Source organism: Rattus norvegicus, chromosome 8, assembly GCF_021556685.1.
Source record: "Rattus norvegicus strain SHRSP/BbbUtx chromosome 8, alternate assembly SHRSP_T2T, whole genome shotgun sequence".
NCBI lineage: Eukaryota > Metazoa > Chordata > Mammalia > Rodentia > Muridae > Rattus > Rattus norvegicus.
In genome coordinates, this window is record NC_141541.1 from 110975319 (window position 1) to 110987481 (window position 12163).

The 12163-nt window shown below is 42.1% G+C and overlaps 1 protein-coding gene across 51 annotated transcripts in view; it reads right to left on the bottom strand.

Annotated features, from left to right (window-relative positions):
- Cep63 (centrosomal protein 63) overlaps positions 1–12163 on the bottom strand; it is a 51469-nt gene that overhangs the window by 22796 nt on the left and 16510 nt on the right. For all 51 annotated transcript variants that reach the window (XR_015626501.1, XR_015626499.1, XR_015626496.1 and 48 more), the window contains 2 exon segments: positions 7214–7309; positions 4590–4712 (listed from right to left, as the gene is read on the bottom strand). Coding sequence is in view for 33 of the 51 variants with exons in the window: in XM_087561328.1 (XP_087417454.1) it covers positions 4590–4712; positions 7214–7309 (219 nt within the window). In the remaining 18 variants the exon portion in view is untranslated.

Consider the following 12163-nt stretch of genomic DNA (forward strand, 5'->3'; position numbering starts at 1 on the left):
TCCGCCTTGAGCGCCTGTCCTGGCCTCCTTATTGACAGACTATAAGCTGGAAACTGAAATAAACCCTTTTCTCCCCACAATGGTTTTGGTCATACATAGTGTTTTACCACAGCAACAGAATACTACAAATACACTTCTTCAGAACAGAAAGAGAGAGAAAAATTTCCTTGATAACATAAACTAAAGAAATTCTTGACCTCATTGCAGTAATACTGATGTACTCTACATACTGAAGAGAAAGACAAACATCCAGGGTGCAACAGGAAAGAATACACCTCGCTACCACAGTAAATAAACAAGTAAGGACTGCAGAGATACCAAACGACAGAAATGAACGTATACCATCCACTAATACCTCTGAACAGTAGTCATGGTCCCAACTCTCCAACCAAAACACACAAACTATAGCTAGGGAAGTGGCTCGGTGGGTAAGAGAGCGTGTTGAGAAAGCAGGAGTCCCATATAAAAAGTTGAGGATGGCCATGTGTTCCTGTAACTCCAGTGTTTTGGGAAGGAGACAGAAGGATCCAAGAACTTTGCTAGCCAGCAAGCTCCAGATTTACTGAAGACCTTGTCTCAAAATGTAAACTGGAGACTTATAGAAGCCATACAACTTCTTCCTCTAGCCTCCACATATACTCATATGGGCATATGTAGACATGTGCACCTACAACTCCACACCTCCTCTCTCTGTCTCTGTCTGTCTCTCTGTCTCTGTCTCTCTGTCTCTGTCTCTCTTCTCTGTCTCTGTCTCTTTGTCTCTCTGTCTCTGTCTCTCTGTCTCTGTCTCTGTCTCTCTATCTGTCTCTGTCTCTGTCTGTCTCTCTCTCCATAGACTAGTTTGACTGGATTAAAAACAGGATCAGGGGCTGATGAGATGGTTCAGTGGTTAAGAGCACTGACTGCTCTTCCTGAGTTCAATTCTCAACAACCACGTGGTGGTTCACAACTGTCTGTAATGGGATCTGATGCCCACTTCTGGTGTGTCTGAAGACAGCTACAGTGTACTCACATATATAAAATTAATAAATAATTCTTAACCAAAAACAAAAAACCAAATAGGATTGATCTATTTGTTATCTGCAAGAAACATACCCTACTGGCAAAGACAAATATTACCTTAGAGGAAAAGAATAGATCATTCACTATGACCAAGAACCTATCATTACAATGACACAAGGATGATTCAACATACATATTAATATGTTAGCAAATCATGATATATACTATATATATTAGCAAATATCAGTTATCAAATTAATAGATTTGAGAACAGAAATCACATGGTCCTCTTAATGCAGGAAACTTCTGACATAATCCAACAGCCTTGAAAAAACTAACAATAAAGATCTATAGCTCATGGCTCTGCCCTTACAGGACAATGCTGGAGAGCTGCCAACCCTGGTGGCATGGGTGTGGATTCCAATGGCATGAGTGGGAGAGCCAATCCCACCCCTTGCCAGCTGCCATAGGCAAGAGAGCTGGCCCCACCCCTCACCTGAGCAGAGCAGGAGAGCTAGCCCTGGGGGTATGAGCACAGAAGAGCTGGCAGGCTGACCATCTACCAGGCCCAGATCCAAGGCTCTGAGTTGGCCAACCCCAACATCTATCCCATCTGTGCACTGTTGGAACCCATGAACAGGCCGAGTTCTACAGATTCAAAGCTGGAGGATCTGACCCAGGGTAACAACAGGATATCTGAGACAAGTCCAATTAACAATCCAGTATTGATAGTGTAAACCAGACCAGTCGAGAAGCAGTACAGAAGGCTGGAGGGGAAGCAGTATTTGTGTGGTCCTCTAATTCTAAGTTCTAAATCTATAAAAATATTAAAATATAAAAAAAAGAATATTAAACATAGAAATTACTCCAGTGAACATTTGCAAGTGTAGCTGTGTGCAAGTGTGGAGAAAGGGGGATACTATATGATACACTGCCACTTCTATGGGGAGAGGTCGAGGGTTGTTTTGTTGGTTTTATTTTTTTTTTGTTTCCCCTTGTGGAGGTCGAAGAAAGGTTGCAAGGGCAGAAGGCAAGGATGGGGAGATGATTGCAATTGGGATACATGATGTGAAGTTAACGAAGAATCAATTTTAAAAAGGCTGTAGCTCAATCATGTGGCAGTAGTGATCATCTTTAATCCCAGCACTTAGGAGGCAGAGGCAGGTAGATCTCTAAGTTCAAGGCCAACCTGGTCTACAGAGTAAGTTCCAGGACAGGTAGGAGCTACAAAAAAAAAGAAAAAGAAAAGGAAAAAATAACAAACAAAACAAAGAACTGTAGCTCAACATAATGAAGGACACATGTGCAAACCTATGACCAACACACCCAGTGGGGAGAGCCCAAGCACCGCCACTAAAGGAAATAACAGGAAGGCACACACTTCTTCCACTGTTATTCAAGGCTTCCGAGTTTTAGAGCCAAAAGGCAAAGGAAAGAAAAGGGATACAAGTGAAGAAAGAAGCCAAATGATCCTTTCTTTACACAAAATGCTCCTGTACATGAGACTCCTAATACCATCAGCCAACAGCTTCCAGAACTGATACGCACCTTCAGAAAAGGAGCAAGATATAAAGTCCACATAGCTTCTCCATAACCAATAACAGACACTCTGAGAAAGAACTCAGGAGAGCAATCTCATTCACAACAACTTTAAAATACCAGAGAATTAAATACATACATACACACACACACACACACACACACACACACACACACACACACACACACACACACGGGGAATAACATAACCAGTGAAGTAAACGATCTCTTCAAAGAAAAATGTAAAACACCAAAGAAGAAATGTAAGACGACACCGTGGACGGAAAGGTCTGTCACGCTCATGGATCGGCAGAAATGGTGTAAACATGACTATGACTATCTTACTGAAACAATTCCATAAAGAATGAGGAATGCCAATAAGAGTAGGTAGATGAGACAAGGGGATCAAAATAGCTATGAGGAAAGGACTCTAGGAAACTCCAAGGCCAGAGTGTGGTCAGCACTAGGTCTGTTGACGAAGCCCTCAAAGGTTATAATGACAACAATTTTAAAGATAATGAGGATCTGAAGCTGAATCCAGAGGCAGTGAAGTAACCTGGACCAGAGGGTGGCTAGCGAGGTTCTGTGCTCATGGTTGGCAGTACAGACAGTGATAAGAATGTGCGAAGCTGGAAGAAATGGTAGCAGTAGAGAAGGCTGGAGGGGAAGCAGTATTCATATGGTCGTCTAATTCTAAGTTCTAAATCTATAAAAATATTGAAATATAAAAAGCAAAACATACAAATTACAATTCCAGACAGTAAAGTATTGTAATTGTTTGACTAGGTTTGGACCCCAAAGATTCATGTTTGAATGATTGGCCTAGGCAGAGTAGCACTATTAGGAGATGCAGCCTTGTTGGGGTAGGTGTGGCTTTGTCGGAAGAAGTGTGTCACTGTGGGAGTAGGCTTTGAAGTCCTATGCTCAGGCTCCATCCAGTATCCTGCTTCCTGCAGATCAAGATGTAGAACTCTCAGCTCCTCCAGCACCATGTCTGCCTGCATGCCGCCATGCTTTCTACCATGATGATAAGGGACTAAAATCTCTAAACCCATAAGTCAGCCCCCACAAATGTTACCCTTTTTTTTTTTTTTTTTTTTGGTTCTTTTTTTCGGAGCTGGGGACCGAACCCAGGGCCTTGCGCTTCCTAGGTAAGCGCTCTACCACTGAGCTAAATCCCCAGCCCCAATGTTACCCTTTATAAGAGTTGCTTTGGTCATGGTATCTCGTCACAGCAGTAAAACCCTAAGTAAAGCAAGTATATAAACTAGCATTTCTATTTGACAGATCACTCAGGGAACATTTTTAAGCAGTCACACAATGATGTTGAACAGTGTTTCTCAATTGGGTAAAGTACAGATTCCTAGGTCCCATGCCTCCTACTGGATCAGACTCTGAAGTCTGAAAATACCCCAGGTGACTGTTACAATGCACTGGAGAAAAGAGGGGACTCACTGCCTCCTATCAGTCATCACGGAGTTATGGAACAAAAACTAAACAGACAGGGAGGCACATCCTTTGAAACTCAGGCTCTACCTAAACGGAAACTGAAAGTAAGCCACCTGTGAGCAGAACACGCTCCAAGCCCAGCACTCCCCATGTTCACTAAGACTACAGGGTCAGCTGTGGAGCAGAGTGATAGGTAGGACACTGCCACCAACCGATGGTCAGTGTGTCTCAGAATGGGAGGCACTCGTATTAGGATCTTCACCAGGATACTTTCCCAGACATGTTGGCTGTCCCTGCTCCCTGTACTATAAATGCCAATTTCATGCTCCATCATTTTAACAATAATAACAAAAAACAAACAAAACAAAGTCTCCATATATTTCCAAGTGCCCTGTATGGAAGATCTACACTCTTGAGATTGATGGCTCGGAACCCTATCAGCCACAGGGGAGCATGCAATGTGGACCACCCGCCCACACTGAATTGTTCAGGGTCAGCCCCCGAGATAGCATGAACTGGCTCCAGGGAACATTCATTAGAAATGGTGTTTCCCTACATGGAGACTGCCATATTAGCTGGGACTGTAGCTGTGGACATACCTCTATTTTTCCAGTCAGCCTCTCAATCTCAGACCGATCCTCTCGCAGACTTTTGGTATTTCCTCTAAATTCTCTTAGTTGCTTTTTCTGCAGTTTTTCATAGCTTCTCTTCAGTCTGCTTAACTGTCAAAACAGTTATTTATTTACTTAAAATTTAAGAGTTAGCAAATTGTGGTGGTCAGACAAATTGGGATTATAAAACAAGAGCAATGCTATATTGAAAACAAATTGGCAGCATGCTAGAGCTGCAAAGCAAAATAAAAGAAGGCCTAGAAATGACAGGGCTGGGATACAGCTCAGCTGGTACAGTGCTGCCCTAGAAAGCACTGGCCCTGGGCTGGATCCCAGCACCACATAAACTGGCTGTGGGAGCAGATGCTGGAATCAAAGCATTAAGAGAAGGTAGGAGAAACAGAAGGGCAAGGTCATCTTCAACCACATACAGACCCTGAGGCCAGCCTGGGCTACCTTATCCCAAAGTGTATGTGCCTGCTTACATGTGTGTGTGAGAGAGAAATACATGAGACTTATAAAAGTAATGAGATTTCCAGTTCAAAAAAAGAAAAAAGAAAATTTAGTTTTATTACAATTGCCATGCATTCATAGACACACCCCCACGACCCACTCCACAGAAGAAAGGAAGCAGTGACTGTTCCCCTCTGGGCCAGTGGTTCTCCACACACACTCCCGAGGGCACTGATGATACACAGTAATAGGAGACTTTGACTTAAACCAAAACAAAAGTAATTTTCCCTAATATTAAAATTCAAATCAGGGGTTGGGGATTTAGCTCAGTGGTAGAGCGCTTGCCTAGCAAGCGCAAGGCCCTGGGTTCGGTCCTCAGCTACAGAAAAAAAAAAAAAAAAAAAGATAAAATCGAATATAAAATAGAATTGTCTTCTTTTTAAAGATTTTATTTATTTATTTTTTTTTTTGGTTCTTTTTTTCGGAGCTGGGGACCGAACCCAGGGCCTTGCGCCTCCTAGGTAAGCGCTCTACCACTGAGCTAAATCCCCAGCCCCTAAAGATTTTATTTTTAATTTCTAATTAGGTGCATTTATCTCTGTGTGGGAATGTGCATGCAGGTACAGACAGACGCCTATGAAGGCCAGAGAGGGTGGCAAATCCCTCCAGCTGGAATGATGGGTGTTATGAGCTCCTAACATGGTGCTGGGAATGACCTGGGCTCCTCACCGAGAACAGTACACTCTCAACTGCTGACCTATCTTTTGCTTCCCAATTTTCTTGCTTTAAAAAAAGTTTTGAGGGCTGGAGAGATGGCTCAGTGGTTAAGAGCACTGACTGCACTTCCTGAGGTCCTGAGTTCAAATCCCAGCAACCACATGGTGGCTTGCAACCATCTGTAATGGAATCTGATGCCCTCTCCTGGTGTGTCTAAGGAGAGTGACAGGATACTCACTTATATAAAGTAAATAAAATCTTTTAAAAAAAAATAAATAAAAAATAAAGTTTTGAAAACATTTTTTTAATTTTTTTATTGGAGGTAGGGGGAGAGGAGGGGAGATATGTATACACCTCAGCCCGCCAAGAGGAAGTCAAGAGGAGTTTGTAGGAGCTGGTTCTCTCCTTCCACCATATGGGTTCCTGAGATCAAATTCCTGGGATCAAATTCATGTCATGAAGCTTGGTGGCAGGTGCCTCTACCCAATGAGCCATCTTAGAACCCTGCTTTTCTTTTTCTTTTTTTTTTTTCTTTTTTATTTTTTAAGATTTACTTATTTTATATATGTAAGTGCACTGTAGCTGTCTTCAGACACCAGAAGAGGGCATCAGATCCCATTACAGATGGTGGTGAGCCACCATGTGGTTGCTGGGAATTGAACTCAGGACCTCTGGAAGAGCAGTCAGTGCTCTTAACCACTGAGCCATCCCTCCAGCTCCACAACTCTGCTTTTTTTTTTTTTTTTTAAATTTATTTCTTTTTTCTTTTTTCTTTTTTCTTTTTTTCGGAGCTGGGGACCGAACCCAGGGCCTTGCACTTGCTAGGCAAGCGCTCTACCACTGAGCTAAATCCCCAACCCCCAACTCTGCTTTTCTTAATCACAGTTTTTTCTTTTTTCCTTCCTTCCTTCCTTCCTTCCTTCCTTCCTTCCTTCCTTCCTTCCTTCCTTCCTTCTTGGTTTTCAGAGACACGGTTTCTCTGTATAGTCCTGGGTGTTCTAGAACTTGCTTTGTAAAGCAGGCTGGCTTCTAACTCACAGAGATCCACCTGCCTCTGCCTCCCAAGTCCTGGGATTAAAGGTGTGCACCAGCGCCTCACAGCGCCTAAAATATTTCTAAGTGCACTGTATCTTCTAATACAAACTTAGAGATTAAAGTATTAAATGTTCTGGCATCAAGATTTCAGTATCATATAAACATAACTCTGTTTTTCCTTCCCGTGCTTGGCCAACTGCTGGCCTAGGTAATATCAAACATGCTAGGCAAGATACTTTACCTAGATCCAAGATCAGAAAAACGTATTTCTACTACATACTTCCCACAGACTATCACACAGGATATGCATCTCTTACCACTGAAATTAGAGACAAGTTCTCAACACAACAGTCAAGGGTTACAGAGAAAGAACGACTACACATAGCTGCACAGAACAAAATGCTCACTTCCTCCTGCAGCTTCATTAACTCCTCCTTGTACTCCAGGGCCATTTCTTGCTTGGTTTTTTCTTGTTCTTCTATCTGCTGATGCAATATTCCAACCTAAAAGCAGGAAGGGATGTACCGTTCAGTATTAGCATTGAAATGATATCCCTGCAGCACAGCAACAAGAATAACCCTTTCACAAGAATAACCCTTTCACTCACTCACAAACTAACGCTCTCAGGTGTAAATACTCGGTTAGCCTTCTTCCCAGCCAGGCTAGTAAATGCTGAGTCAGCAGTCTACACAGCAGCTAAAAACTGGAACAACTCTTTTACAAATTTAAAGTTAGTTCAAGACTCACACTCCCGTCTGATTTATTCTCCCCAATCCTCTTTCTTAAAATAATAAATGCTCATAAAAATAGATAAAAAATTGAAAATTTTTGATAACCAAATATATTTCATTTTTAGAGACCTGTAAAACTTAAACAGTAATTTCTGCAAGTAAAGCATGGGTCAATGACACCAGAGACAGATTCCGAAGTGATCCTAATCCAGTCTTCAGTGATTCGGTCCCAGTGTCAGCAATCTCTCATACTAGTCCTCAATCCTTAAGTATCTAGCAGTATTCTCCTGACAACTAGTTAGAATTTAACCAGTACACACAGGAAACACAGGAACCTAGACATTCATCTCTGTTGGGGTGTGTTGGTGTGTGTATGTGTGTTCCTATGTGTATATAGGTGCGCATACATGTGTATAACATGCTTGTAGACACCAGACATAGATGTTGGGTGTCTTCTTCAATAAGATCTCTTATTGAGCTCAAGAGTTCATCTGTTCAGCTAGACTGGCTGGCCAGCAAGCTCTAGGGATCCTCCTGTCTCTATTCCCCTGGCGCTGATTACAGACGTATGCAGTATTTGTAGTTGACATGGTGCTGAGGATTAAACTCAGATCCTCATGCTTGTGTGACAAGCAATTTACATACTAAGCCATCTTTCAAGCTTTTTCTAATTTCTTAAAACATGATATTTAAATGACTGATTTTCAGTCTTCCTATTGAAACATAGCTGGAGATACAAATAGGTAAAATTCCCATTAGGAAGCACATGAGGTGCATCCTGTGTTGTTTTCTGTTTGGTTCGATTCTGTGCTGGGATTAACCTCAGGGCCTCTGTATATAGAAGTGGACATTCTGCCACTCATCCTGCCCCACAAATGGTGATCCACAGGAGACTGAACCCAGGCCTTTGCGTGTGTAAGCACATGCCCTGCCACTAGCCATTCATACAACCCCACAAATGGTGGTCCACGGCAAGTTCATCGTTACTCACTATCAAAGCATATTCTACTTGCACTGTGACTTCTTCATGACGTAAGACACTTGGGAGGCTGAAGAACTGGCTCAGCTGTTAAGAGCACTGACCACTCTTCCAGAGGACCTGAGTTCAATTCCCAGAATCCACATGGCAGTTCACAATCCTCTATAATTCCAGTCCCAGGGAATCCAATACCCTCCTTTGATCTCCATGGGTACCAGACACGCATGTGGTGAACATAAATACGCATAGGTATAGCATTTATATCCAAAAATAAAATAAACAAATCTAAAACTAAAGACCATTTAGAAGTGCATTGATTTTCCAAGTACTTGGAAGGTCATCAAGAAGTATGTTGCTTAATTTCCAAGTACTTGAAAAGTTGTCTTTCATTGTGTTGTTTAAGCTTAAATCTACTTTGTTATAAAAATATACAACTTAATCTGCTGATTATGGTGAGAGCTACCTGACTAAAGCAAAATGTTTCAGTCACTTAAGAAGAACACGCTTAAGATTAACTAGGTCAGGTTGATTCTGATCAACTCTCCACCCTGACTGGCCTTTCCATGTGCTTCTTCTATCAATAACGGGAGAGCTGTGTTGCTTCTTCTGTAGATTCCATGGACATAATTTCTCCCTACCTCTTGCCTGTGCTGCTATGTACACATTAAGGCTGTTATTAACTACTTACAGTTGGATTATTAGACTTCCAGAGCTGAAGTCTGGGACTATACAAACTATTTTTCATTTCTATTATGACTTCTCTAGGTCATTCATAACTTTAATTTTTCAAGGTTATTTTTTTAACTTGTTTCTGCTATGTTAAGAGAGTTCAACCAAAAAAAAAAAAAAGTTTATCTATGATTTCAAGACTCTGTTCATGGCCCAGGATAGAGTCAATTTTGGTAATCATTCAGTTTGTGCTGCAAAAGAAATGCAGTTCTCTGCAGTTCTCTTGGGTTGTGTTCTACAGTTATAAACTGGGTCAAGTTTGCTGATCATGCTGTTCAAATCTCTATCTTTATGAATGTTCTCCATTAGTTACTAAGAAAAATGTGTTAAAACTCTCAAGCAGGACTGGGGCTTCATCACTTCCTACTGACAGTCCTGGTACTGTTTACATACATATAAGGAAGGTTAAACTAGCTTACTCTATTGTTTGGTCTTATTTTGAGTTTTTCTCAAGTGCGATCTGAGAAGTAGACTTCTGGGTGGATAACTAGAGTGACTGTGGAAAGCACAGTGACGAGACAGGAAAGAAGAGACACAATGGCCTACTCCTGGGCAGTATGGCAGTCAGTAGCCAGAGCTGTGTCACTGGGGACCTACTAAGGAAGCAGACAGATGTGTTTCTGTCTCTGTGAGCAACAGGAAGCTACTACTTTAGCCATCCTCACCCTGCTGAGGTTTGCCCTGGGAAAGTTAACTAGCAACATGTCCAGACGTGGTGTGAGCAGTTCACAGGGTCCTGAGAGAAGCAAGTGCAGTGGAATGGGAGGACAGAGAGAGCCATATGGGTGTTTTGCCTGCATGTATCTATCTGTGTACCACATCACATGCCTGGTGCCATGGAGGTCAGAGGAAGGTGTCTGATCTTATGGGACTGAACTACAGACAACTGTTAGCCATCACACTGGTGTATTGGTGTTAGGAATCAAACATGGATGCTCTGAGGAATCGAACCTGGATCCTCTGAAAAAGCAGCCAGTACTTTTAACCACTGACCTATTTCTCTCGCCCACCAAATTGCTTTGTCTCTGCAATCCAGTGAGACTGCCATTTGCTGTGCTTTCTCATCACCTTCCTGTCTATGTGTAACCTTCAAAGATTTGCCTAGGGGCTGAAGGGATGGCTCAGTGGTTAGGAGCACTGACTATTCTTCCCAAGGTCCTGAGTTCAATTCCCAATAACCACATGGTAGCTCACAACCATCTGAATTGAGATCTAATGCCTTCTTCTCGTATGTCTAAAAACAGCAAGAGTATACTCACATACATAAAATAGATAAATTTAAAAAAATAAAATAAATAATTGCCTAAACTTTAAAATAAACTCTAGCAAATACCATGTGCAGAAATCTAAATTAATACAGCCCATATTACTAAAGTGTTATTTGACTCTGAGTACAAATGGCCAACCACTGGGTGATAACTTTTTAATTCTTTGAAAATTTCACACATGTATACAGTATCATCAACCAAATCACAATTTTGTGTTGTCTGCCCTGGTAGAATACCAGCCTTCAGGAGGGCAAACGCCATGCAGGCCAGTCTGGCGGACGAGTGTGAGCCTTGGGGTTAGCATTTACCCACACAGCTCTTATCCTGTCCAGACTAATCTATATGGAAACTCAGAGACAATGCTTCCTCCTCACTGCTTCCTGCTTCCCTTCCAGTATCCAGTGTTCTCCTACTGTACAGCTAAGTTAAGGAGTAAGCCAGGAAATTTCTTAAACCTCCCACAACACTTCCAACATTAGTGGATGGTGGGACTGGAAATGACTTTTTTTCTTCCTTCTCCCTTAGTTTAAGAAAGGTCCATCTGCAGTGGGTCTCCCTAACTTAGCTTACAATGCTGAGGATGCTGGCCAGGACTGCGCATGCTAAGCACACCCCATCACTGAGCTGCCTCTCCAGCTCTCATTGGTTTAACTCTGGCAAAAGAGGCAAACAATAAAACAAGGACTACCTTACATTTGTGTGGGGAGGGGTTGGGGGGGTGGTAGAGTAGTGCTGGAACTGGACCTAAGACTTCCGGCATGCTAGGCAAGCACTCTAGTGCTGACCCATACCCCTATGTCATCAACTTTGCTTTCACCTGACTTCACAAGGGAAGCCAGAACCAACCCCTATGATGCTAACGCGGACATGAAAGATGACGAAAGCTATACAAAGAGTATGTAAGCCTTCTCCCATTACTCTTGTGTGCTAGGGTTGCAGATGTACACCACCATGCTTGGCTATATTACAAGACCTCTGGGGATGCAAACCTAGGGTCTTAGAGTTGTACAGTAAGCACTTGACCAACAAAGCAAGAGCCTAGTCTCCACTGACATTTTCTTAAATAAAGTATGCATTCTATGTTTCCAAAAGTATAATGGTCCTTGAAACAAATACTAATATTTTTACACTTTCATAATGAATTGCCTTCTAAAACACTGTAAGGGGACTAGAGAAATGGCTCAGTGGTTAGAAGCACTGGCTGCTCCTCTAAGGGACCCAGGTTGAATTCCCAGTATCCCACATGGCAGCTCACAACGTCTGTAACTCCAGTTCTAGAGAATCTGTGGCATCAGGCATACATATGGTACACATATATGTGCATGCAGGCAAAATACTCATACACGTAAAATAAATCTTAAAAAAACAAACAAACAAAAAAAGAAAACATAAGAATTAGAATAAGGTTGGGTGGTGGTGCACACACCTTTAATCTGAGCACTCAGGAGGCAGAGGCAGGCAGATCTCTGAGTTCCACACTAGCCTAGTCTACAGAGCTAGAACCAGAACAGCCAGAGCTACACAGAGAAACCCTGTCTTGAAAAAACAAAAACAACAACAACAGCAACAACAACAACAACAAAAAAAACACCAAACAAACAAATCTAACTTGGTAAACAAATGCTTTTTTTGTTTAATAAAATAAAAAGC